General features: G+C 47.5%; 1 protein-coding gene across 3 annotated transcripts; it reads left to right on the top strand.

The window, feature by feature from the left end:
* Nucleotides 1-517: 517 nt before the first annotated feature.
* On the top strand, nucleotides 518-27,540 carry DHX30 (DExH-box helicase 30; the record flags this gene model as incomplete). Of its 3 annotated transcripts, XM_084246991.1 has the most annotated exons (22): nucleotides 518-542; nucleotides 1,431-1,485; nucleotides 7,356-7,451; nucleotides 8,540-8,568; nucleotides 15,109-15,239; nucleotides 15,873-15,983; nucleotides 19,802-20,103; nucleotides 20,588-20,708; nucleotides 21,447-21,596; nucleotides 23,098-23,250; nucleotides 23,500-24,336; nucleotides 24,603-24,678; nucleotides 24,758-24,862; nucleotides 25,118-25,293; nucleotides 25,556-25,762; nucleotides 25,856-25,937; nucleotides 26,010-26,203; nucleotides 26,318-26,477; nucleotides 26,612-26,769; nucleotides 26,868-26,971; nucleotides 27,049-27,188; nucleotides 27,287-27,540. In XM_084246991.1, 22 exons carry the CDS (start codon nucleotides 518-520, stop codon nucleotides 27,538-27,540), a joined length of 3,666 nt encoding a protein of 1,221 aa, XP_084103117.1. The 3 variants fall into 3 exon arrangements, with proteins under 3 accessions (XP_084103117.1, XP_084103118.1, XP_084103116.1); XM_084246992.1 differs by lacking the exons at nucleotides 518-542; nucleotides 8,540-8,568 and having other exon boundaries at nucleotides 1,458-1,485; XM_084246990.1 differs by lacking the exons at nucleotides 518-542; nucleotides 1,431-1,485; nucleotides 7,356-7,451; nucleotides 8,540-8,568 and adding an exon at nucleotides 13,006-13,373.
* Nucleotides 27,541-27,687: the final 147 nt, after the last annotated feature.

Below are 27,687 nucleotides of genomic sequence, written 5' to 3'. Positions count from 1 at the left end.
TTCTCAACCGTAAAGGTTTCCAACAATACTATATTACAAGAAAGACAGCTTTCTTTTGGATCTCTATGAAATGTTCTAGAACTCTGTAAAATATCTCTAAAAGATCCTATCTTAAATCTCATACTATTTTTTTTTTACATTGCTAGAAGAAAAGGTAGTATTATGTGTGCCTTCATTGGCATTGAGAGGATCAGAAGCTTTTTAAAAGCAAAACCATGTCTTTTTACAAGCAAATTAACTTATAGTTTCTTAACAAGACCACATTGTTGTTTCTTAAATAATAATCATTTAGATGTTTTAGATTTTCTTAATAATCAGGTTTTGTTTAAAATTAGAATCTAAAATTACACCCTTTTTCTTTTCATTTGGATAGAAGGAGTCTGTAGAATGTAATTTCTTACAGTAAATTGTATCATTGTTGATATTGTATTGAAGTTTTCTCTCTGAGCTACCATATCCTATCGGCTGAAATTTCCGGCATCCCTGGGGGAGAGGAGGCCATCAGGGCAGACCTGCTATGGACCTGAAAGATTCGGCCCCAGGTCAGCCCTCTACCCCCCAACACCCCACGATTTGAGAATGAGAGGGATTAGCAGTCAGGAGCAGGAATGTAGGCCCCCTTAGACTTCAAGTAATGTTAGGCATTATCCTAATTTGCTAAAACATGGTGTAGCTGTTTTTAAACTAAGATCACATGAGATTATTGTACTTATCTCAGGAGTTCTACAGTACTAAAAACATCTATAAGTTTAAATGTTTTTAAAAACAAAATTGTTAAATCAAGTGTTACTTATTTCTGTTTGTTTTCTTTTTTTTAATCTCTAGGTATATTCCTCAGTTAAATGTGATAATAAGCAAAATGCACCAAAATTTTTGACCGACAGTTAATCTTTAACACTTGTTATTTCATAGAGATTCTACCATGAAAAGCTTTTCATTTTGAATCACTATACAACTACTTTTTGATACTGTCAGTCAAATCCCATTCCTGAGAAGTTGATAGGTTTTGTGAAAACTCAGTAAAACCAGTTTGTCCATTAGGCAATCATCAGTCCCATTTCTTGATGTCACATGAGAAAAGGAATCCATGTAGAATTTCATTTTTTCCTACAAGTCCCAGGAAAACAGCAAGTATTTTGATGAGATGGAAACATGTCTCTGACAATGAACTGTATCCCCTTCTGTTTAGCGGGACACAGGGAGTTTAGGATGGAGAAAGAAGAAAGCTCTCAATTAGAAAGAAACACATGTAATTACTCTAGAGTGGAGATGGCCCTTCCATCCTTAAAACTGGGTGCAGCAATTGGGGCTCATTAGTGAAGAGCTTCATTTGTTTGGTCTTCTGGACAGTGCTGTGTTATTGAAGTCTTCTCTTTGAGTTCCCGGACCAAAAATATTAACCATTGCTTCTTGGCCCTTTTTCTTCTTAGGATTCCAGCTTTCCCTCCTGGCCAGAAATGTTCAGCCTGGACTCATTCAGAAAAGGTAACAGAACTGTGCTTGTAACCAACCACATGCCCTTCCTCCCTGTGATGGGCAACTGTGAAGGCTGTGAAAATGCCTTACCAGTATAGTCCTTAGATCTCTTTTTTTTTTTTTTTTTTTTAAGATTTATTTATTTATTTATACAAGTACTGGGTACAATCAGAAGCACGGGAGGGTGAGAGAATTCACCAGAGCCAGAGCGGGGAGCAGAACAGGCAGACTGACGAAATACACTGCTGAGGGGAGCAGCAGGTGAGACATGAGAGGTCTGCTGTGCCATGTAGGTTGCTCCCTGGCCGGCCAAGGATCGAACCAGTGCTGCAGAGGCTGCGGGCAGCTTAGTAGCCCAGCGTTCAACCGCTGTGCCAACCAGGCAGGCCCTTTTTTTTTTTTTTTTAAAGATTTTTTTTTATTTATGCATACAGGAACTGGAATGAAGGCCAGAGGTGTAGGGGGTGGGAGGATTCACCAGAGAAGGTCTGGGAAGCAGAACAGGTAAATCTATTGAAATACACTGCTGAGGGGAGCAACAGGCAAGACAGGGGAGGTCTGCTGCCCCATGTGGGTTCGCTCCCTGGCTGGGCATTAAACTCATGCTGCAGTGGCTGTTGATAGTTTGATAGTGCTGACATTAATCCCTGCACCACCAGAGAGGCCCCATCCTTGGACCCCTTCTTTGGGTGATTTGCCAAACTTTTTTCTTAGCTTTCCTTAGATGGTGCCCATAACATGTGTCACCCCTGGCCCAGACATTTGGATATATTTGCCACCCCTCTCCTAGAATCCTGTTATCCATGTAGTCACTGTTGAAGTCATACCTATTTTTCTAGGCCAGCATCTTACACCAGCATTTCCTTCATTAGCCTTTTTTGATTTTGTCAATCAAATGCAATCTATCCTCTTTTCCTCAGCATTATATTTGTACTTCCTGTGCTTAGCTCTATTCTGAACTAAATTTTTTACCACTGGGTTGGATCTCCCTGCAGCTGGAACCTGTTGTGTTCTGTCATTCACAGTACCTGACAGAGCATTTTGCACATGGTAGGCCTTAGTAAATGCTATTGGAGGAGGATTGAGTTGTTTTTTTAGTGTTCATAGAAATTGACAAGTCTTGAAATCAGTGCTCTCCAGAATCTGCTGGGGTAAGAGAATAGCATAAGTAATGGCAGAATTGAGCCATGACAGGACTATGGGTAGCAATCAAGGGTTGCTAATAGAGGAAGTGATGTATCTCATGAGGATTCTAAGGGCCAGATCCTGGAGGGCTTAGTATATATTAGACAAGAGCATGAAATCTTGGCTTTTCTCTATAAAAGACCTGTCACATACATTGCAGCTAACTGTCAGGCTCCTGTCTTCCCATATTTTACAAATAAATGAGACCCATAACATGCCTTCTATAACTGCTCTCTCCTCTCCAAATTATGTTCCGAGAGGCCTGGAAAACCTTGGCCAAGTGGTGCCCTCTGTAACCTATTGAATGGGGCCAGAGGAAGGGCTGGATGTAAGGGGACTCAGAGCAGCCACTTCCTGCCTCTTTGTTTTCAGGCACTCTACCTTTTTTCATACTGCATGAAAATATTAATCTGTTATCCTAGTTTTTTTAGTTAACTGTCTGAAAAGAAGACATTGAAGTTGAGGTTAGTGTTGACAGCGCTAAAATTAAGTACACTTAATTGCCTTGTGTTTGCTTACTAACCAGTGGGCTTTGTTGTCCACCCACTTATAAAGTGAGGCCCACTTGCGTGAAAATAGGGCCACTCATAGTGGGAGTTTCTCTGAATGACTATTACTGACTTTGTGAAGACGTGGAGAGAGCCCAATAAAATTTTGACCTTCCTATTTTCCTGGATTGTTAAACTCTGACATACTAGATAGATGGTACCAGGTGAGAGTATTGGAACAAAATTCCTTTAAAGCATTTGTCGATTTTACTTTCTGGGTGGTAATTGATTTGTTTGAGAGGCTTTCTGTCGGGGTGACATTGTTAGTGTTCAGTATAGTGAAGGTAGCATAGCCTCACTGAGCAAAAGTTCCAGAGTACCAGACTCATGTTCCTGGTTTACCTCCTCACTGAGGATTCTTGAGCAGGTGACTGAGCCTCTGTATCTCCATTTCCTCATGATTTAAATAGGCCAGGTCATAGTACCTACCTCGTGAGGTTGTTCCAAGGATCAGATGAGTTAACACATGTAGAGAGTTCAGAAGAAGGCTTGACACCTAGTAAACTCACAATTCATATTAGTAAATAAGTCGCTTCAGTACTTAATACAATCTGATTTGGGGCCTTGCTTTACATACATATATTCCTGCTAACAACCATTTTTGTGCTTGAAGGTTTCCAGGAAAGCTATTAATTAGTCATTGCCATGAATATTTTCCTTTAGGCAAATCTATCCTTTCATGGTTTCCTTACTACAGGGTGAAATACCTTCTCCATCTTCTGTGTGCTGGTATCACTTATGGTTTGTTTCATGGCCTAGGCAGTTGGTTATGACACTTGTATTGTTATATAGGACTGCTCTTTATTTCTTATGGAGTTTTTCTATGTTTCATTGTTCCTATGATGAGATTATGAGCTCCCTTGGGTGTCTTGACTTTTGAGAGAAAATGTAGTATAAACCTTGGGAGCAAAGCTGAGTCAAACTCGCTAGGGTTTGTTTCTTTTTTTTTTTTTTTTTTAAGATTTATTCATTTATTTATACAAGCGCTGGGTACAGTCAGAAGCACGGGAGGGTGAGAGAATTCACCAGAGCCAGAGCAGGGAGCAGAGCAGGCAGAAGGACCGAAGCACACTGCTGAGGGGAGCAGCGGGCGGCAGGAGAGGTCTGCGTGCCATGTGGGACCCTCCTCCGGTGGCCGGGGAGCTGCCAGGGATCGAACCGGCGCCGCAGAGGCTGCGGGCAGCTTCGCAGCCCAGCGCTCAACCGCTGAGCCACTGGGGAGGCCCAAACTCGCTAGGGTTTGAATCTGGCCGCAGTGACAACAAGCTGGGGGTTAATTACCTCATCTGTCTCCCAGCTCCTATGTTCAGGGGTATAATAAAGACTAGAGATAATATAGGAAAGACATTTGCTGTGGCCCATCCCTAGTCAAGTTGATGTCCTAGAGTTGGCAAGTCCTTAATAAATATAAAAATGTTAATTTATTTGAGATTCAACCTTATGATGTTTTGTTGGAGAGTTACAACCTGGCCTCAGCCTGCAGTGTGCTATGTAGCTGCATAATTGAGTACTTGCTGTATACAATACACTAGAGACAGCTATGCTTCAGTGATGCTTCCTGGCACTCAGGGGGTTAACTGTCTCAATGGCATGGGCCATTGATATTTCTTTTTTTTTTTTTTTTAAACTATTTATTTATTCATTTATTTATTTGTTTGTTTGTTTATACAAACACTGGGTACAGTCAGAAGCAGAAAGGGCGAGAGAATTCACCAGAGCCAGAGTGGGGAGCAGAGCAGGCAGAAGGACCGAAGTACACTGCTGAGGGGAGCAGCGGGCGGCAGGAGAGGTCTGCGCGCCATGTGGGACCCTCCTCCGGTGGCCGGGGAGCAGCCGGGGATCGAACCGGTGCTGCAGAGGCCGCGGGCAGCTTCGCAACCCAACGCCCAACCGCTGCGCCACCGGGGAGGCCCGCCATTGATATTTCTAATAGTAATAGGCATAGCAATTCCTTGCAGCCAGCTGGCCCACTGGGTCTTGTGGCTTTCATCTTTCCTATTATTTAATTTAATTTAACAGACATGCCTATATCTTCAAAATTGCATGCTTATGTGCCTGGTAAATGACCTATTACTGCCTTTGCCAGCATCTTTACATAGGTTTCTTGTCTTCTTAGCTGTAAATCCATCAGAATCAGGTCACAAGAGCAAGCTGAGTCTTTTACAGTCAGAACAAAACTTTGAAAAACAACAAGAATGTGCTATTTTCCTCCAAATACTTGGTCAGAAGAAGACCCAGTGCATTGTTGTGGGATTGTAACAGCTTTACTCTCCTTACTGAAAATGTTTAATGAGATAATAAATAATCATCAAGTCATTTGTCCTCTTTTTTTTCTGTTCTTCATCCCTGAATATGACTGAGGACCCTACTCAAACAGGAATGGGGAGATTGAACTGGACATTTCCAACTTTAGCTTTAAGGCAGAGTTAGAATTAGTTCCAATATAAACCTTGATCCTTGATTTTGTTCCAGAAGACCCTAGCGGTATTTCTACCATAACACGATATACATTTTTTTTCCCCAAAATCACATACTGTTTTTAGAGGGCTTATTGGAAAAGTAGAGTTGAGACAGTATAGCTGCAATTTTATGACTAGAGTCTGAAAAAAGTAATCATTGGTGCCTGGGAAGATGTTTTGGACCACCTAGGCAGGCAGCACAGTGTGATACTAAAAAACGTACTAAGGATATTCAAATGAGAACAGTACTGGCAGTTGCTGAGGCAGCTCAGATGGAAATGGAGCTCTGAGCCAGTGGGGCTGCACTTAAGTGTGTGCAGCTAGATGTGTGGGGGATGAGGACCTGAGTGCAGGTACTTGCTTCCTTTCCCACCACTTTATTATGAAAAATTTCAAAAATACTGAAATGCTGAGGAAATTGCATAGCAAACACCCATATATCTACATGCACTCAATTTTTAAAAACCAAGATTTTTTTTTAAATATAATTCTTAAATTTTTAAAAACTATAGTGGAAAAGCTTTTTTTTTTTCCTGCTGAAAATTACAATTCCACCTGAACTTTTCCAGTTCCTTTACCATGGAAAAATTACATTTGAACCAAAGGTTTTTATGTTTAGTGATATCATTCCCCTATTTTCCAATTGTATATGACCTAATTTGCACTACAGAAGTGGACATCTCTGCAGCAGACCAGGCTGTGAAGTGTGTAGTGTGTGTGCTGTCTCCCTCTGCTTCTCTCTTGTCCCTGTAATAGTTGGAGACCAATGGGACAGAGAGAGCAAAGAGCTCATAAACCTTTTACCCCACCGTGAGGCACTGACATTTTTGCCATTTATGTGGGTTTTTTTTTTAATTAATTAATTAATTAATTAATTAATACAAGCACTGGGTACAGTCAGAAGTGCGGGGGGGTGAGAGAATTCACCAGAGCCAGAGCTGGGAGCAGAGCAGGCAAAAGGACCGAAGTACACTGCTGAGGGGAGCAGCGGGCGGCAGGAGAGGTCTGCGCGCCATGTGGGACCCTCCTCCGGTGGCCGGGGAGCAGCTGGGGATTGAACCAGCACTGCAGAGGCTGCGGGCAGCTTCGCAACCCAGCGCTCAACCGCTGCGCCACGGGGAGGCCCCGCCATTTATGTGGTTTTAAAGATCATATAAAGGTTTATACCTTCCTTGTCCAAATATTTCCACCTTCCCATGGAAGACTCATGAATGTCTTAATTTTAGTTTATGTATATAAGATATACATATATTATAAAATATAAAAACTTATTTTAAATATAGTAGTTAATCTCTGAATTAATGGAGATATTTGGAATGGCAAATTGTTAACTTTTAGAAAGAGGGAAAAGTACATGTGGATCTGGTCTTGGCTCTCAGGGAGGATGCTAACAGTCAATTACTTCCTTTCTTACTCTATTCTTAGAGGGAAAGAATAATTTCAGACCTGGGGATCCCATAGCAGACACAGGGCTAGCTACTGTGAATAGAAGACAACTAAGTGGAAGCACCCAGGGAATTTGCATGGTACTATGACTGTCAGCTTTCAACAATGGTTGTCCCATCTCATCCTCATAACTCAGAGCTGTAGAGCAGGATGTGGAATGGGTGACCAAGGGAGTGGTTGAGGATTTGTAACTGTAAGGAGTGAAAATATGTTGCCCTGATACCCTTCTCTTTTTCCCCAGATCGGGCCCAGCACAGACAGCGTCAGTGCAAACTTCCCCCACCCCGTCTTCCACCCATGTGTGTCAACCCTGCCCCTGGAGGGACCATCTCTCGAGGTAAGGGAGGAGCCTTGCCTCCAGCATCAACTTGGGCCAGGGACTATGGGGAGGTGGGCAGCAGTAGGAGCCTGGGTTCCAGGGCCCTGGGCCGCTGGAAAACGAGTGAGGAAGAGTGGGGTTAGGAGAGCTGTTGGAGCCCTCAGGGAGAGAATATTGGAAGGTCTGGGTTATTTCATGATTCTTGGCCAAATGGCTCGACCCTGTGATCTCATTGGGTCTCTTTGTGTGACCAGGAATAGAGCGTAGACTCAGTCTGGGTGTTTATTACTAGTGTGGAAAATCTGCAGGGCTTGGATCTTCTAGGCTCCTAGGTAGTCCCTGGCACAGGCGGCTCAAAAAGTACAGGGTGCTGTAGCAGGGACAGAACAGAGAACAATCACTTTGCCCCGTGCCCTCCATCTTGGAGGCTTTGGGGATCCCCAGCAAATCACTTCCTTCTTCCCCTAGCACCTCAAAGCACTTTACTGACATGAAAATCTGTGTTTTAGTCTATTTAGCAAGGTAGGCTTTCCTTTTGCTTGGGGAGATTGCCAGAGCACCCAGATAATTGACAGCTCACCTAAGGTCCCACTGGTACCTAGGGATAGGGCCAGTATAGGACCCAGGGGAGACCTCTGCCTGTGAGCATCTCCTCTCTTCACTCAGACTTAGATCTTCACTAGGTCTAGACCAGTGCACCCGGCTGCCCTTCTCTGCCCACTGGCTGGCTGTTCATGCCAACCCTCCAATTGCCTAGTGCAAACAGTACTATTTTAGGTCATAGAATCTTTCTCTCATGTGAAGACAGATTATCCACCATAGGCTCTGTCTGTAAAGTGCTTTGAAGGTCAAGAAGTCAGGAAGGGTCTGGGGAGCACAGAGCACCTCCATATCTGCAGCCCACACTACTGCCATGTTGCCAGGCAGTTTCCACATGCACCATCCAAGGCAGTGGCCCTGTCTATGGAGCAATATAGAAATAAGTACTTCTGGCCCCTCTGACCATTTGACTTAGGTTTTAAAGAAATGCCACCCCTACCGTTGCCAAAACAAGAGTTGATTGCCCTTTTTTTTTTCTTTCTTAAAATGCCCTGTAACTCGAAAAGGCTGAACGTTAACATTTCCAACATGGCAGGTGAGTGGCTCTGAGAGTGTCAGATGTGCTTTGGCTAAGCGTATAGATGGTTAGTTGGGATTACCCAGGCAGCACAGCTAAGCCATACCTCCTTGAGCACATGCAGAGGAGAAGGCAGCTGCTCCCTGTGGGGTGACCTAGCAAGCCCTGTGTGCTGTCTGCCCCAGCGGAGCCCAGCCCACCTTAGCCCCATTGTCTCCTCACAGCTGTGCCTCCAGAAGACATCCATGGGTATATGCATCTTTGCCTTCCCTTTCTCTCTCTCATTTTTAGCTGTGTTTCTTCAACATAGAAGCTATATATAAGTGCATATATAAGTGTTGGAACTTTCTGCTTTGCTTTCTCATTCCCTAGAGGCTTTGCTAGTACCTCTGCCCTTAAGAAGGCAGTGTGTGCCAGAAACAGTCTTTCTGGTGTTCAAATAAGGGAAGCAACACTCAGAAAATGATGGCTACTTGAATAGGTTATAGTGCCCAGCAGAGAAAGATTTGAATTGGAAAATATGATCACCTTCTTTCCCCAGTATGCTCTCTCTCTCTACTGTCAACTTCTTACCAATCCCTCTTTTCGAGATAAAAAAGAGGGAATCCTTTTTTATCCTCCCCTGGGAATCCTTTTTTACGCCTCCCCTGGGAATCTTCCCCATTTACCTAGATCTGAGAGGTAGGACACACAAAAGTGACATGGGATAACAATCCTGGGGGCCAGTACTGGTCTTTCCTGTCCATCCCCTCATACAGATGTATTTCCTCTTCTAGGTATAGTGGTTTTTCTCAAGGGGTCTTGTGACTTTTCAGATATGAATGGGAAGGTGTGACTATGGGTAGGATAGTCAATGTGCCCACCTGGCACCTGTGGCTTCCCTTACCTTTTTGTTGCCAACCAGATGGACAATTTCTTGCCATTTTGACCACCCACAAAATATCTATGTTTAAGTTGACAGAGCATTGGCTGACCTCTGGTTTCTTCAGGTATTGGTCATGCCTCTTACTTTCCTCCAGAAGTTCTCTGTTCTGACCAAACTCTAGAGTATCTTCAACTTCCTCCTGTTGCTTCTTCCTAGGGCCTCCAAAGTTTAGATTCCTAAGAGACGCTCCTGTGTATTCAGGTCCTGTGCACCTTAAATGCATGCTGCCAGAAGTTTGGCATATCTAGTACCAGATGTGCTTGATTTAGAAGTGGCTGGAGAGTTCTGTGAGCCAGTAAACCCTTTCTCTTTTCAGAACTTCCCTCCTTTCTTCCTGGCAAAGGAGTCAACTTTCTCTCCCCAAAGAATGGAGAGTGGAAGAAGGCTTACTATTGGTGGAAAGGAAGGAGGACATGCATAGGCCCTTCTAATGTTCTTCAAGATGTTCTAAACCAGGAGTCAGAAAACTTTTCTTTAAAGTTCGAAGAGTAAATATTCCAGGCTTCGTGGGCCACATGATTTTTCTTGTAGCCATTTACCACTGCCATTATGAGTGTAGTAATAGATAATACCCAACAAATAAACATGACTCTGCTCTAGTAAAACTTTATGAAAACATGTGGTGGCAGATTTGGTCTACAGGCTGTATTTGGCATCCCAGGCTCTAGACTGTTGTGAAGAAGACCACAGAATCTAAAAGGTTTGCAAGAGCTGGTCAAAGAATTACCCTCATTTTTTAAGAGGCAATGAGGTTTATAGAGATGAGATACTTGCACAAGGTCATACCAACTGTTAGAGGTCGCATGAAGTAGCAGAGTAGGGAAAGGAGGATAAAGAGCTCCCTAACACCCAAGTAGTTTGTTGACATCACCTGGCACTTTTTCCCCCTAAAATATCAAGCGTTTGTTTGAAATGTTTTCTAAAATAGAGAAAACAGCATAATGAACCCCCGTGTATCTATCACCTAGCTTAAACAATTAATTCATGGCCAATCTTGCTCGGTTTATATTTTTCCACTTTGGCTGTGTTGTTGAGAACAGATTAATGAAATCCTAGCATTTCACCTTAAACTAGGTGACAGAGCAGAGTGCTACACTGAAAGTTCCTAAGCACCAGGATGGGCCCAGACCCACTTTCTACATGTGGTCTTCCTGTCTAGCCTGTTGTCTGCTTTTGGCTTCCAGATACTACAGTTTTCAAATTGACCTTAGTCACTGCTGCCACTATTAGCTCTCATAAGCTTCTGGATTCTTCTGAAATTTGGGCTGCTAACAATCTTTGAAAACTACTCCTGAAGGGCATCCCTGGTGGCGCAGCGGTTGAGCACTGGGTTGCGAAGCTGCCCGCAGCCTCTGCAGCGCCGGTTTGATCCCCAGCAGCTCCCCGGCCACCGGAGGAGGGTCCCACATGGCGTGCAGACCTCTCCTGCCGCCTGCTGCTCCCCTCAGCAGTGTACTTGGGTCCTTCTGCCTGCTCTGCTCCCCGCTCTGGCTCTGGTGAATTCTCTCACCCTCCTGCGCTTCTGACTGTACCCAGTGCTTATATAAATAAATAAATAAATCTTAAAAAAAAAAAAAAAAAAAACTACTCCTAAAGCTGGGTGGATGCTTTAGCTTTTGACAAATTAAAATTTACTTGGCCAGGGCCTCCCTGGTGGCGCAGCGGTTGAGCGCTGGGTTGCGAAGCTGCCCGCGACCTCTGTGGCGCCAGTTCGATCCCCGGCTGCTCCCAGGCCACCGGAGGAGGGTCCCGCATGGCGCGCAGACCTCTCCTGCCGCCCGCTGCTCCCCTCAGCAGTGTCCTTCAGTCATTCTGCCTGCTCTGCTCCCCGCTCTGGCTCTGGTGAATTCTCTCACCCTCCTGCGCTTCTGACTGTACCCAGTGCATGTATAAACAAAACAAATGAACAAGTAAATAAATAAATAAATAAAAACATGCCTCTAAAAAAAAAAAAAAAAAATTTAAAAAAAAAATAAATAAAAAAATAAAATTTACTTGGCCAAATTTTTTTTTTAAGATTTATTTTATTAATGCATACAAGAGCTGGGGTACAGGCCAGAGATGCGGGGGAACAGAGCAGGCAGACTGACTGAAATACACTGCTGAGGGGAGCAGCGGGCGAGGCAGGAAAGGTCTGCTGCTCCATGTGGCCGGCCAGGCATCGAACTCATGCTGCAGAGGCTGTGGATTGCTTCATAGTGCGGTGCTTAACCAGGGAGGCCCTACTTGGCCAAATTTAAAGCCCTGAGCGAATCATGTTTTATACCAAAGATCTTGCCATCCCAGTATGAATGATCTGATTAGGGTGTTTGATGGAGTTAGTGGTGTCTTCTTGCTAAGTCAGACCATTGCTGCCAAGGCCACTTTCCCTTTCACCACTTTCTTGATAAAAACTCATTGAGGAAGAAAGGGAGGCGTAAGAGTTGAAGCTACCCCACCCTGCCCTGGGTCTGTCTCTAAGAGGCCCATTCTGTGTTGTCTCAGACCTCAGAGGGCAGGGACTTCTCTAGGAAATCAAAGCCACTTTCCAGAACTTCCCATTTTATACTAACCACAGCCATGCCAAGTTTGTTTTAATTTTTTCTCTTGATGAAACTACCTAAGGTTCATAGCTGGCAGGTGGCAGTTGGGGCAAAGCCCAAGTGTTGAGACTTATATTCAGTGTCATTGCCATTAGTCAGCTGTCCTCAAAATGTAATTCCAGACTAGCAGCCTCAGTGTCATTCAGCCAATTATTTAAAAAGCAGGTTCTAGACTTAATAAGTAGCTCTAGAAGTAGCTTCCAGCAGTGTTTTAAAAAGCTCTCCAGGGGATAATCTGAGTCAGGTCTAGAGTTATCAAGCAAAGCCCTCCCTTTCAGCCTGTCTCTAACTGCATTTTCAGCCTCCAGCCAAAGGACTGAGACTTGAGTCCCCTTGCAGTCACATTCATTGCCCCTATATACAGGCTCAGCTGGTGTAACTCCTAGCCAACTCAGAGCCCTGCTCCTCAGTGCCTTAAGAGGCAGAAGTGAAATGGTCTTGGCTTGGACCCAAGCATAGTGGTTTGGATACAGAAGCTTATTTGGTTTTCAATCAAGGAACAGCAGCTTCATATTCTCACTGGTGGACGAGCTTAGTTCTTAGGCACAGTGTTCAAGCTGGATATTGTTCACCTTTGACTCCAGCTCTGGGAATTAAATCTGGTCTGCTTGTATTCAAGAGGTCTTCCTTGTCCTGCCTCCAGATTCTTCAGCAGGTTTACTTTGTAAGTCGTTAAATGGGGCGGGGGTGCCCTAGTTCAGCAGTTTTCTTACTCTCTGGTCTAAGTGCAAGCCAATTTTTGGCATAGGTAGGTGAGAGTTATTTACTAGCAAGGATGGGACCTAGAAAGAATTCAAGTTCCTTTTCTTGGATGAACATTTTGCTGAAACCTGCACTATTTCGCAAGATATCTCTTCCTGCCTCCGATTCAGATGAGGCGCTGTCTGTTAACTAGGGAAGGGATTTCAGTTGGGCGGAGCCGCGGCCTGGCTGCCCACCCTCCCACTGGAGCCTGGACTGTGCGAGGCCAGAGCTGGGCAGCCACGCTGCCTCGCTTGGTTCCGGGTCCGCCCAGCCAGCAGGGGGCGCACAGCTTTAGTCCGCCCGCCCCTGCCGGACTGCCCTGTCCTTGTCAGACTCTGGGGCCGCGGGGGCCGGCGGGAGCGCGATGGCGGCGGCCAAGAGGCTCATGTCGCTGGCTGCCGGCGTCTCTCCGCGCCTGCGACCGCCGGGTCCCCGCACGACTGGGCGACAGGGACGCTCACGCGGCCTCTCATCAGGCTGCTCCCGCCCCGAGCACATCAAGGAGGTCGCCGAGGTCGAGGCAGGGGAGGTTCAAGGTGGTACCAGGGAAGGCGACGAAAGCATGGTGAACGGTGAGGGCAGAGCTGGGTGAGGGCAGAGCTGGGGGCGGCGGGGCCGCGGCGCCCTTGACTGTGGGGTGGTAGAGCTAGCGGCTTAGGCTGGGGCCGAGCCTGGCGGGCCCTCTCTTTGATGGTGGCCGAGACTTCCATGCGCCAGTGGGTGGCAGCCCTACTGCTGTCAAGCTAAATGTGGCTCAGGTCTAAGTGGACCCCTCTAAGAGTGGAGCAACTGCATCTCGCAAAAAATAGGTGAGAGTTGCTGATTCTCCAGGGACTGCGGGGAAACTGGTAAAGTCCAAGCTTTGCCAGGGTGGGGGGTCAAGGGTTAGAGCATCAAGGCTTAGCAAGCCTCACCAGTATGGGAAAGACCTCAAAATACACCTGGGACTTAAGGATCTTAGAGACTCCAGTGACTTCAGTGGACCCCAGTGTTGTACCTCCTGAATGATACAGCGAGTGAAACTGGTGAGAGCATCTCTGTCCATCATGGAAGGCTAAAGAGGGCCAGCCTCAGCTTGCCTCAGAAAGCTGGATGGAGTGCCAGTACACATCTGTTGTTTGTGCCTGTGGGTCTAGTGGGCTACTTAAGAGTTGGGTCTTTATGTAGGATCAATCCCCTTTGATTTGTCTTACATGCAGTTTCTTGACTACTTGATTCTTAAATTATAAGTTACCATTTAGAGGGAGATTGGATCATGTAGAATCCTTCCTCCTGACCAGTTGATGTAGGAATCTGTTCAATGAAACAGCCCCTACCCCTGCAGCAGAGTTACAGCAGAACCCCCAGGGGAGATTTTTCAAAAATACAGAACCTTCTTCCATTATCAAAATACTGTGTGGCGATCAGGGTGTCTAAGGCTGTCAAAAAGCTCCCCAGGAAGTTTATGATCAGTCTTTGCAGGTACACATGTGTGTGTATGCATCCCCTACAAAGTTCCTGTTTGGGGCTGTTTTAAAGTTGAGTGTAATGCCAGAGTTTGGGTGGAGAATGGGAAGGTTTTCTGCTCCTCTATTGGTTTGTGACCCTGTATCTCTTGAAAGGTGTCTTTATTCCCTCACAGGGGGCTTTTTCATGGCCCGGCTAAGGCCTGTGTCTCGAACAAATTGCCTGTAGTGGAAGTCTCACCCGTTTGTGCTCTGGGATTAATCCAAAGTACAAATTTTAAAAAGTGAGGCACTTCTCAGAGTGTCTGAGCTTCTTGTCTCTCCTTAACTCCAGTAAACAATAGGGAACAGTAGCCTGTGTTTCAGTGATGGAGGTCCCTAATCAGTGCCCTAGCAAAAAGCTGACTGTAGGGCCTGATAGACTCTGGGGCTAATTCTTCCTTTTGTGTGTCTTATTTTAGGAGGAGCCTTGCATTGTCTTGATCTCCAGTTTGTGTGTGCAGTGGACTTTTTTGTTTGTTTAGTGCCTTCTTTCAGACATCAGACAAGGGGGGGGCAGTTATATTTGTAGCCTTCTGTAGCTGATGTATTGAATTGAGAGCTTGGCTGGGGACGAGGATGCTGGCTGATTCTCCTCTGGGTTGTGGGTCTCAGAACTGTCAGGAGATGGTCCTACAAATGGGTATGATCTCACTGGCCCTTGTAAACTTTGAAGGCATTCCTCCTTTTCCAAGATGATCCTGGGTGGTTTGAGGTCATGAGCCAGCATCCTCAGTATCTAGCCCAGGGTTGCCCTGACACATCCCACTGAATTTTTAAAAGAAAAAGAACAACTATAATGCTTTTGTTCTTATTTTCCTAGCTTCTAGGGACCTATTAAAAGAATTTCCACAGCCCAAAAACCTTCTCAACAGTGTGATTGGAAGAGCACTTGGCATCTCACATGCAAAAGACAAACTGGTCTACGTGCACACAAATGGACCCAAGAAAAAGGTAACTCTTTGGTTACCAGGATGAACTGTTGGTCTGAGTCAGGATGGAGAGTGGGTGCCCTTTTCTCCCTCTGATATCTGTGTCAAGGAGGTCACCATGTGTGAGTTTTCTGAATTGATAATAATCAACAAAGGACCTCAGAGCAAAAGCTAGATTTGAAGAAGAACCTGGTTTAGGGAAAGGGCAGGTGAAGTGAGGCATTCTTACCTTGTGTAAGACAGACCTCTGCACTGATTCCTGGTTTTGGTCCCCCATTGATTAACTAGGTCTACAAAATGAAATAACAAAAAATTAAAAAGATTAACTAGGAGTGCAGAAGGTTAGAGAATCCTGTGCCTAGGTTCTTGTAGGTTCTGGGATCCACAAAAGCATGCATATAAACCATTGTGGCGAAGATTTTTAATAAAGATGGGTCCCAGCTTACCTTTTGGCAGTTTGAAGAAATAAAATGGCTTGCGATGGGACAAATGACTTGTTAGAACCTTGTGAGGAGTTAATGATGGGTTTGGAATTCTCTTCTGCACTCTCAACTCTGTTGTGAGGTCCACGGCTCTGCTGTTGCGTCTCCATGTGATTGTAACAGTTTTGTAGTCTGGAGAAGCAAGCATCCTAATTTTCTCTTCTCTTCCCCAGAAAGTCACCCTCCACATAAAGTGGCCTAAGAGCGTGGAGGTAGAAGGCTATGGCAGCAAGAAGATTGATGCTGAGCGGCAGGCTGCAGCCGCGGCCTGCCAGCTGTTCAAGGTGACCCTTCCCTGGCTAAAGCCATGTAGATCTCTCCCTCCTAAGAAATTCCCTGCCACTATTGTTATGGTCTCTTTGGTGCCATGTGCATCTAGGTAGAGGTTGACAGGGTATTCACCCATTTACCTGTCTTGAACACTTCCCATTTTATGCATGGTTCTATTCTTAGTGTTCAGCCAGTGGGGGAATTTATTTATTTATTTATTTATTGCTACCATAGTTGAATCTACTTTTTTGTGGTTATGCAACCACAAAGAAGAACCCCTTACAAAGAAACATTCCTAAGTACAATACCATGGGTATATTGCCATTTTGCTTTCTCTTTTTTCTCATTATTTCATGTGAGTTTTCCCTGTAGTCCTAGCTCTCTGTTGTAGTGGAAGCATGCTAGTGACTTCTCTCACTTTCCAGTGGTAGGACATGGTTACCCTTCAGGTTTTGACTTACCAGCATTTATCAGATCTGCAGTGTTTCTCACCAACCTGTTTATATCCATCCTTCATTGAGTCCCTTCGTGGCTCTGCCAACTTTATGTCTTCCTCCAGTTCCTAGGTCTTCATCTCTGCTCTGACAAAGGCAGGGCTTTGGATGAGCTTCTCTTTTGCTCATGGGCTCCAGATCTGCATTTTCTCTGCCTCCTTTCTCTATTTGAGGAAGAAATTCTCCTTACCCCTCCCCTCAAAATTCTTCCTTTTTTTTTTTTCTTTCCCCTTTCTGTATCTGTTCTCTGTCCCCTCCCCCATCCTTTTGATTTTCAGATCCTTCCTCTCCTGATTCTTTTCTGTAGGCCTCAGAAATACTTCAGTGTTCTGATCGCTTCCCTCAGCCCTGCTTCACTGCCAACAATTTTCTGTGCTTGTGGTTCACATTTTCTCCACTCTGGTATTGCAGCCACGGTCACAATTGCTGGTTACCTACACATCCTGGAAGTGGTTGCCAGGTGATTCTTGATGATTAGAATAACTTTTCCAGACTCATCAATCTCTTGAGTTTTCCCTCAGCTTGAATGTTTTATGGCTTTGGCACTTCCCAAGCAGCTCTTTCTATGCCCCAGGGGTTATACCTGCTCTCCCCTCTGGTTCACTCAAAGCTCATCTTTTCCCATCTTCTGTAAACATTACTCTTTAACTCTTCTCCCTGGAAAAATCTTATCTCTTAGAGGTTCTGCCATCCTGTGTTTACTGTCTCAGAAGTCTCCATGTCATAGGATTGCTCTGCCTTGGGAGTTCTCCACTGGGAATGGCTTTACATCCCAGGGGACATTTGGTTGTGTTTAGAGACATTGGTGATGGCCAGATGAGGCCAGGGATTCCTCTAAATATCCTACACTGCATAAGACAGCCCCCCACAACAAAAAACTGCCAGGTCAGAATGTCAAAAAAAGAGAAATTCTCTTATCTTCTTTGGAGAAATCCTTTGCCCTTTTTTTTTTTTTTTTTAAAGATTTATTTATTTATTTATTTATTTAGTGTTATTTTATTTTATTTTTTTAATAAATTTTATTTTTATATTCCCCCATACAATTGCAAACCCCCCATTCTGGCCCCAATCCCTCCCTTCCCACCCCCCAAAAAGTGTCTCTGGTTCATAGTTTTTTGTTGATTTTGATTTTCACTTTCTTATAGTTATTCATTTTCCTGGTCCCTTATTTAAGTTTTCTAGATTCCTGCTATGAGTGAGACCATCTGGTATTTTTCTTTTTCTTTTTGGCTTATTTCGCTGAGCATGATCCCTTCCAGCGCCATCCATGTTGATGCAAATTGCATGTGTTTATCTTTTTTGAATGCTGAGTAATATTCCATGGTGTATATGTACCACATCTTCTTGATCCAGTCATCTATTTTTGGGCATTTGGGCTGTTTCCAAAGCTTAGCTATTGTAAAGAGTGTTGCTATAAACATAGGGGTGCAGGTGTTCTTTGGAACTGATGTTTCTGTGTCCTTCGGGTAAATACCTAGGAGTGGAATTGCTGGATCATATGGAAGCTCTATGTTTAGTAGGTCCAGAAATCTCCACACAGCTCTCCATAGTGGTTGGACCAGTTTGCACTCCCACCAACAGTGTAGAAGAGTTCCTTTTTCTCTACAACCTTGCCAACATTTGCTGTTGCTAGTTTTTTTAATATGTGCTATTCTCACTGGTGTAAGATGGTATCTCATGGTAGTTTTGATTTGCATTTCCCTGATTACAAGGGATGTTGAACATTTTTTCATATGTCTGTTGGCCATTTGCATTTCCTCTTCAGAGAAGTTTCTTTTAAGCTCTTCTGCCCATTTTTTGACTGGATTATTTTCTTTGTTGTTGCTGAGTCTCATCAGCTCTTTGCAGATTTTTGTGATCAGTCCTTTAAGATTTATTTATTTATACAAGCACTGGGTATAGTCAGAGATGCGGGAGGGTGAGAGAATTCACCAGAGTCAGAGCAGAGAGCGGAGCAGGCAGACTGACGAAGTACATTGCTGAGGGGAGCAGCGGGCAGCAGGAGAGGTCTGCGTGCCATGTGGGACCCTCGCGAGCGAACTGGCGCTGCAGAGGCTGCGGGCAGCTTCGCAACCCAGTGCTCAACCGCTGCGCCACCGGGGAGGCCTCTTTGCCCATTTTTTTAATTGGGTTGTTTTATGTTGTTGTTATGAGTCCTTATTCTGGAGTCCATAACCTTTTCTTTCTTCAACATTGACACTCTCTCTTCTTCAACTCTTCTTGTTTCCCCCCAAACGAGAATATTTATTAAGTATTGCCCTCACGCTTTGTTCAAGGTGCCAACAACACCAACACACAGGTAATTAAGAAAGCTGTTAGAGTAGCCGCAGCCCATAGGGGAGGCGCACACATGAGGAGTGAAATGCTTCTCAGCCTCCTGAAGAGTGCAGGCTTATTTTTAGAATTTGCGAGGGGCCAGGAATGGATCAGGATACAGAGGCATGAAACCAGGATGTATGTGATCAAATGAGAGGAACGTGAATGTTTGGTCTGAGCGCTTGGTCAGATGGTATTGACAAGTAAGTGGGAGCCAGCACCCCAGTGTCTTCGATATCACAGTAAAGAATTTTGATTTGATCCTATGGATGCTGGGTCTGTTGGCTCATAGCAATGTACCTGGACTCTGGTGCAGTCAACCACTATCAAAGGGCTGGAGTCTCACAAACCTGCTTGAGTCGTGTTGCCTTCTCCAATCTCAAGTTGAACCTGTACTTTATTCATAGTGTTCCTTGTTTTGACTTCTCATTTAATTTTTTGTTCCTTAGACCCTGGTTGCCTGCATTTCTATTCTGCCTCTTAGATTCTCTGCTTCTTGAGGGCAGGAATCAGGTCTTATTCTTCCTAATGATGCTCAGGTTACGGCATGTTGATTTGTATATGAAAAATGTTTTGATATTTTCTTAGGAAAAGAAAGAAGATATACTCACAAATAATATTGCTGTATAAGTGCCTTTAAATTATTTCTAACATGTGGTCCTAGTGTTGGGTTCTGTGTCAGAAGGTGTATCTGTTCTATGCTGTGGGCCACATAGTTCCTAATTGCTGTATTCACTGAAGCTTCCTAGATCACTCTGAATGCATCTGCTTCCTTGATGTCCTTTGTGGTCTTGTTTTTTGTCTAATAGGTATAAGAATTTACTTTGTTATTTTCATCTGTCAAAACTAGACATTTAAAGTGTTCTCTCTATGCCCAGTTCTGGACTAGGGGCTGAGGTGGGTAGACAGGTCAAAAAGCACAATTCCTACAGATGAGGAACTTAAGGTGTAACTGGGCATGTACCAGGCAAACTAAGGTATGAGGATGCTATGGACCCTCACAATGCCTCTTTACCCCCTAGGGCTGGGGTCTGCTGGGTCCCCGGAATGAGCTGTTTGATGCAGCTAAATACCGTGTGCTAGCCGATCGCTTTGGCTCTCCGGCTGATAGCTGGTGGCGTCCAGAACCCACCATGCCACCCACTTCTTGGCGGCAGCTGAATCCTGAAAGTATCCGACCAGGGGGGCCTGGGGGACTATCCCGCTCTTTGGGCCGAGAGGAAGAAGAGGATGAGGAGGAAGAGCTGGAGGAAGGGACCATTGATGTCACTGACTTCCTGTCCATGACCCAGCAGGACTCCCACACCCCACTCAGGGACTCCAGGTACAATTGGAATTGGAGTAGGGGATGTAAGGGAAGCTGGGTGCACCTTAAGGTGGCGACTGAGGGATATTCCTTGGGATCCTTCTCTGAGATGGGAAGATCCACACGGCTTGCATGCCCTGTTATTCATTGCTATATCTGCCTGTTCTTAGGAGAGAGCCAGTAGTGGTCTTAATTGTGTGGCTGGCTTTCACAGCCTCATGTCACCTTCCTTAAGCACACTCAGATCTCCCAGAGCCCCAGCAATTACTTTTCCTGCCCCCTGCCCTGTCATCCTTTGAGGGGAGCTGAGGGAGCATCATCCATGCTCTGTGTCTGTGAGCGGATCATGGGCCAACAGAGATGCTCAGCCTGCTCTCTCTTTCAATGCTCCTGGCTGCTTGCTGCAACACTACGATTCCTAGTACTCTGGATCTCAGAACCTGAGGTGAAGTTGGCCCAGGAGGAGATAAAACTTATTCACCTAAACTTTTGGTCCTCCCAGGGGGGGTTCCTTTGAAATGACAGATGACGACAGTGCTATTAGGGCTCTGACCCAGTTTCCGCTTCCCAAGAACCTTCTGGCCAAGGTGATTCAGATTGCAACATCATCCTCCACAGCCAAGGTAAGTTGGGTCTCCTGGAAGGTGTGTAACTAGGAGGATCTTTTTTTATCTGGTTTTCCCCAAGCCTAAGTAGGAGGGAAACTACAGGTGTGTGGCAGGATCAAGGATACCTCTTGCCTAGCCCAGCCGTGGGAACTTGGGACCCTCAGAAGGTGAAGAGGGTGAAGTAGCAAGGATGAAATGAATGGAAGTCCAAACATAGGAAGAGCACAGGGAGTGGGCTGGGACGGTAGGAGTGGAAGCACCATCTCTCTTCAAAGGTGGCAGGAGTGGAAGAGGGGGGTCAGGCATGGGCAGCTCTCTTGCTGAAGTGTGAATTTTATCTTTGCTGCCAGGCCTGAGGGGCTTTGGTTAAGTAGAGCTTCTCTCCAGGTGCAAGGCTGTTTGGATCCCTCTGGTGCCATGCCTGGTTGTCCACTCATGCTGATAGCTTAAGCCTGTGGCTGCCACCATTTCTGTTTGTCTTAAGGTGCTCAGAGACTGTGGGCTACGAAGGCAGATAGAGCCATTGCCCAGACACCATCTGCTATAAAATAGCAGTATAGCAGAAGCCAGCCCAGGACGATGAGCTACTGCCCTATGGCCTCTTGCTTCTGCCAGTTCAGTGGACTTCTTATGCGCCTGATGTTTGGCACCTGCTGAGATGAGGGTTAATTCCATCTCTGGGTTCTTCACATTGTGAGAATGCCCAGATACTTTATTTCCTGCTTTTTAATAACCACCTTTCCTTCTGTGTAGAACCTCATGCAGTTCCATACTGTGGGCACTAAGACCAAGCTGTCCACTCTCACCCTGCTCTGGCCCTGTCCCATGACCTTTGTCGCTAAAGGACGCCGCAAAGCAGAGGCTGAGAATAAGGCGGCCGCCTTGGCCTGCAAGAAACTGAAGGTGAGACAAGGGGCTTCCTGGTATGCTGCATGTGTCATGGGCTCCTTGCTACCCTTGAGAAGTTCGTCCTTTTTCCAGGAAATGAAATCCACCATACTACCTGGCCTTTGGCCTGGGTATGGAAATATCTGTTGTCCGAGCCTTGTCTGTTGGGCCTGTTTGAAAGTCCAGTTACAAGACTTTCCTATAGTTCCTCTGAGAGTGGATGAGAGTGGGTTTGCCTCAGGTGAGCTCAGCCTTCTTGGTGCTGTTGCCCAGAACCTGGGTGAAGCTGGAAGAAGACAAACTCATCATTTTGAATGGCACACATCTGGAGAAACAGATGTGCTGTGTGCTGTGACACACAGATGAATAGCCTGAACCATGCCAGGGACAGGAGAGGAAAGGGATCCCGTTTCACTGTGAATACCTTGGTCAGATATACTTTGGTGCATGTTTGGTTCTGGAAGCTGCATTGTTGGTAAAGCTGGCGTGAGAGGTAGTGAGAGCTTGGCGAGTGGAAGAGAGAATGGCTGTGTTTGTATATCTGACTCAGGAGGGTGAAACTAGGGCTAATGGGGAGAACTTTGAGGAAGTCTGAATTTTAGTCTGATAGACACAAGCACTGGTGGTGAGAAGCCTCTGTGGTTGGGCCCTTTCTGGTGGAAGGAGAAACTTCCAGTTGGCAGCAGTGTTTAAGGTCCTGGGAAAGGATGGTAGCCTTTCCTGCAGCAAGGTGGCTGTGTTGGCACCATCCAGAGACTGCATCCCTGCTCTTGAGGTCTGCCAGGAGGCCAGAGGGAGGGTAGACTTATTGAAGGAGGGTGTGTTTTGTTTGGGTGTTGGGTGAGAACAGAATCCAGACAGTATGGTGGTGGGAACACAGGACCACAGGGCTGGAGGATTGGTTTTACACACGTAGCTTGAGGTGTCCTGTTGTATCTTTGGTGAGCTGGCTTTGGGCCTGTAGGAAAATAAGATTCATGCAGTATTTCTTTTCCAGTGGGTTATTTTATCAAGTTGCCTAAGTAGACATAGGAAATTTCTGATACATTTGTATAATGGGGTCACACATGGAATGGGTGCCATGCAGACAGGTGGAATGGCAGCTGGATCTGAATGGTTGCTGCGGGAGTAGGGTGGACTTTGGTGACACAGAGCGGGGGCCTATGTGTGTTATGGTAAGGGGCTGGCCTGCCTGTCCTAGAGGTCCACGTTGGGAATTGGTAAGATTAGATTGGACAATTTGTGGGGGTACAGCTGCTCAGGGACAGGTTTCTCAGTGACACTCTTCATGGCAGGTGTTGGGGCTGTTGTGCTTAGACATGTCAGGTCTTGCTTTTCTTAAATTTTAACTAAATTTTGTGTTGTGTGATTTCCATTTTCCTGGTTTCCAGCTTTTCTCTACCGTGAAAATCAAATCTCATAGAAAAGAAGTTGCTCTGCACTTCTCTTTAGAGCTCCTGAGTCTGTCTAGGAGGCTCAGCCTGTCTAGACTAAACCTTAAGTGTCCCCTCTGCAGAGCCTGGGCCTGGTGGACCGGAACAATGAGCCGCTTACCCACGCCATGTATAACCTGGCCTCGTTGCGTGAGCTGGGTGAGACTCAGCGCCGGCCGTGTACCATCCAGGTGCCTGAGCCCATCCTCCGCAAGATAGAAACCTTCCTGAACCATGTAAGAGAATTGCCCTCATCCCCAGGTCTTCTGTGCCCACTCCCACCCAGCCTGCTCCAGACCGAAAGCCTCCACCAGTAGCTGGCTGTAGAAACTGCCCATTTCCCCAGGGAAGTCAGGGACTGAGTCCTCTGCAGGGGGTTAGGCCACAACATCTGACCCAGGTGCATCATGTGGAGGGGCTGGTTGTGAGTGAGTGAGGAAGAAGGTAGTTCCCTTTACCCATTTTGCTTACCTCTTCTGTTCCAGTATCCCGTGGACAGTTCATGGATCTCCCCAGAGCTCCGGCTGCAGAGTGATGACATCTTGCCTTTGGGGAAGGACTCAGGACCCCTGAGTGACCCTATCACAGGCAAGCCCTACATGCCTCTGTCAGAAGCAGAGGAGGTGCGTCTGAGTCAGAGCTTGCTGGAGCTGTGGCGGCGGCGAGGGCCAGTCTGGCAGGAGGTTCCCCAGCTCCCTGTGGACCCACACCGGGACACCATCCTCAGTGCCATTGAGCAGCATCCAGTGGTAGTCATCTCTGGGGACACAGGCTGTGGGAAGACCACGCGCATCCCACAACTGCTGCTGGAGCGCTATGTGACTGAGGGCCGAGGTGCCCGCTGCAATGTGATCATTACCCAACCTCGCCGCATCTCCGCTGTGTCTGTGGCACAGCGGGTCAGCCACGAACTGGGCCCCACCCTGCGCCGGAATGTGGGCTTCCAGGTGCGGTTGGAAAGCAAGCCCCCAGCTCGAGGTGGGGCCCTGCTCTTCTGCACTGTGGGCATCCTCCTGCGGAAGCTGCAGAGCAACCCCAGCCTGGAGGGTGTGAGCCACGTCATTGTGGACGAGGTTCATGAGCGGGACGTGAACACAGACTTCCTGTTGATTCTGCTCAAGGGCCTCCAACGGCTCAATCCGGCCCTGCGGTTGGTGCTCATGAGCGCCACAGGCGATAATGAGCGCTTCTCCCGCTATTTCGGTGGCTGCCCTGTCATCAAAGTTCCTGGTTTCATGTACCCTGTCAAGGAGCACTACTTGGAGGACATCCTGGCCAAGTTGGGCAAGCACCAATACCCACACCGGCACCGGCACCACGAGGTAAGGTTATGTGCTGCTTCTGCCCAGGGCTCCTGGCTTTCCCTCATGAATTCCCCACTTCCCTGGCCCAGTGGTCTGGTGAGCCCTCCCCTAAGCCTCTTGTTTCCTTGATAGAAACAGAGGAGTGGATTCAGGCTTGGGTGGCAAGGGGTATGGTCAGAGTTGGAAGTGACATGTACCCAGCCTCACTGAGTTATGGTAGTCATGTCCTGTGCACCACCCCCTGCTCTGGGGCTGTGACTGTGGTCTCTCTTCCCTCACCCCAGTCTGAGGATGAATGTGCCCTCGATTTGGACCTCGTGACTGATCTGGTTCTGCACATAGATGCCCGTGGGGAGCCAGGTGGGTGTTTTTCCCTCTTCCCTGTCCCTTCCTGACCTGCTGGGAGCAACCAGCTCATGCTTGCAGACTCCCTTCACAGGTGGGATCCTCTGCTTCCTGCCTGGCTGGCAGGAGATCAAAGGAGTGCAGCAACGCCTCCAGGAGGCCCTGGGCATGCATGAGAGCAAGTACCTCATCCTGCCAGGTGAGAGCCTGGGTGCAAGGGGTCATGGACCCCAGACACCACTCCTGTCCTTGTTCCTGGGGATTAACTCAGCTGGGCCTGGGTTTCTGATTAGAATGCACTAATTTTTGCTGACTTTATGACCTTTCCTGAGGATATTGTTTATCTAGCCTTCAGTTTAATCAAAATGGGGTCAAAATTCTTGCCCCTGCCCTTACTGCAGGGAGGTTTGATGGGAGCAGTGCCTAAAACCAGTGTGTTCTTGCTGCCTACCAGTGCACTCCAACATCCCTATGATGGACCAGAAGGCCATATTCCAGCAGCCTCCAGTTGGGGTGCGCAAGATTGTCTTGGCCACCAATATTGCTGAGACCTCCATCACAGTCAATGACATCGTGCACGTGGTGGACAGTGGTCTGCACAAGGAGGAACGCTATGACTTGAAGACCAAGGTTGTACCCATCTCCTGGGCCCAACCAGCTCCTGGGGGAAGAACTTCAAGTTCCAAGGTGGCCCCCAGTCCAGATCTGCCTTGGACCTGTGTGTGTCTGAAGAAGGCCACACTTGTGGGGTCTCAGTATCCCTGTTGGGGGGGGTGGGGGGTAAGGTGGGGAGAAGAGTGCTTTTGAAGCATTGAGGTAAAGACCAGGTGTGGGGAAGCACTGAGGAAGTCCTGTGGCGTCTGTGTTGCTGCTCACCTGCTCCCTCCCCCAGGTGTCCTGCCTGGAGACCGTGTGGGTGTCACGAGCCAACGTGATCCAGCGCCGGGGCCGGGCGGGCCGCTGTCAGTCAGGCTTTGCCTACCACCTATTCCCACGTAGCCGGTTGGAGAAAATGGTCCCTTTCCAAGTGCCAGAGATCCTGCGCACACCCCTCGAGAACCTGGTGCTGCAAGCCAAAATCCACATGCCTGAGAAGACGGTATGGCAGTGATGGGCTGGGGCCAGGGGCAGCCTTGGGAAAGGGAAGACAGGACACAAGACTTATGCTGGGATCTGTCTTGTTCTGCTGTAGGCAGTGGAGTTCCTCTCCAAGGCTGTGGACAGTCCAAACATTAAGGCAGTGGATGAGGCTGTGATCTTGCTTCAGGAAATTGGTGAGTGGGGCAGGACCTGGCTGGGCTGCAGAGGGGCTCTTGGAGGTGGGACTGACAGCTGAGCTGTTGCAGGGGTGCTGGACCAGCGGGAGTACCTGACCACTCTGGGGCAGCGACTGGCTCATATCTCCACTGACCCCCGATTGGCCAAGGCCATAGTGCTGGCTGCCATCTTCCGTTGCCTGCACCCGCTGTTAGTGGTGGTTTCCTGCCTCACCCGTGATCCCTTCAGCAGCAGCCTGCAGAACCGGGCAGAGGTGGACAAGGTCAGACCCAGTCCCGTCGCGTGACCCTCTGGCTCTCCTTCCTACCTTCTGTCAGAGGTGGCCTCCTGTTAGCTCCTGCCCCATGGCCTTGGTCCTTTCTCCTTCCCTGCCCAGGTGAAGGCACTGTTGAGCCATGACAGTGGCAGTGATCACCTGGCCTTCGTGCGGGCTGTAGCCGGCTGGGAGGAAGTACTGCGCTGGCAGGACCGCAGCTCCCGTGAGAACTACCTAGAGGAGAACCTGCTCTATGCACCCAGTCTGCGCTTCATCCACGGTCAGTAGGCTTCTGTGCCCAGCCTCTTATAGACTTTCTCCCTTTCCCTCTGCACTGGGCTTGTGTGTAAAGAGCTTCTATCTTTAACTTTGTGGCTAGGGGGCTGTTGTTTCACTCCAGCTTTGCCTCCCCAGGACTCATCAAACAGTTCTCAGAGAACATTTATGAGGCATTTTTGGTGGGGAAGCCCTCAGACTGCACCCTGCCCTCAGCCCAGTGCAATGAGTACAGTGAAGAGGAGGAGCTGGTGAAGGGCGTGCTGATGGCCGGTCTCTACCCCAACCTCATCCAGGTGATGCCTCAGGGAGGGGGATTTACCAGGCCCCAGCCCACTTCCCCATCCCCAAACTCTTGCTCAGCCCACCTCTCTTTCCTTTATTCCCCTTGCAGGTGAGGCAGGGCAAGGTGACCCGGCAGGGCAAGTTTAAGCCCAACAGTGTCACTTACAGGACCAAATCAGGCAACATCCTGCTGCACAAGTCGACCATTAACAGGTGGGGGGCAGGCAGGGCGGGTAGGGCAGCTGTGATAGGCCAGACGGATGGCCTCACCTAGCCCTATATTCCTTCAGGGAGGCTACACGGCTTCGGAGCCGGTGGCTGACGTATTTTATGGCTGTCAAGTCCAATGGCAGCGTCTTCGTCCGGGACTCCTCCCAGGTGCACCCACTAGCTGTGCTGCTGCTGACTGACGGGGACGTCCACATCCGTGGTCAGTACCTGCAGACCTTCTACCCCACAGCAACTTGGACTGTTCCATCTCCTCAGGGACCTGGACTCACCTTGACTCCTGCTTTTCTCTTGCCCCAGATGATGGGCGCCGGGCCACCATCTCACTGAGTGACAGTGACCTGCTGAGGCTGGAGGGTGACTCACGCACCGTGCGGCTGCTGAGGGAGCTACGCCGTGCCCTGGGCCGCATGGTGGAGCGGAGCCTGCGCAGTGAGCTGGCAGCACTGCCACCAGGGGTGCAGCAGGAGCATGGGCAGCTGCTTGCCCTGCTGGCAGAGCTGTTGCGCGGACCTTGTGGCAGCTTTGACGTGCGCAAGTCAGCTGATGACTGAGCCTGGCATCTGCTGGGGCTGTGTACAGAGTGCAAATGTTTATTTAAAATAAAGTTCTATTTATCCCTTGTGAGCATCGCTATCCACTTGGGGCTCCTCTCTCGGCCCCAGCACCCTGAGTTGTCAAACCAAGAGGAAGGGTGGTAG

This window comes from Talpa europaea (genome assembly GCF_964194135.1).
Source record: "Talpa europaea genome assembly, chromosome: 11".
Lineage (NCBI taxonomy): Eukaryota > Metazoa > Chordata > Mammalia > Eulipotyphla > Talpidae > Talpa > Talpa europaea.
This window is presented reverse-complemented; position numbering and strand designations above follow the sequence as displayed.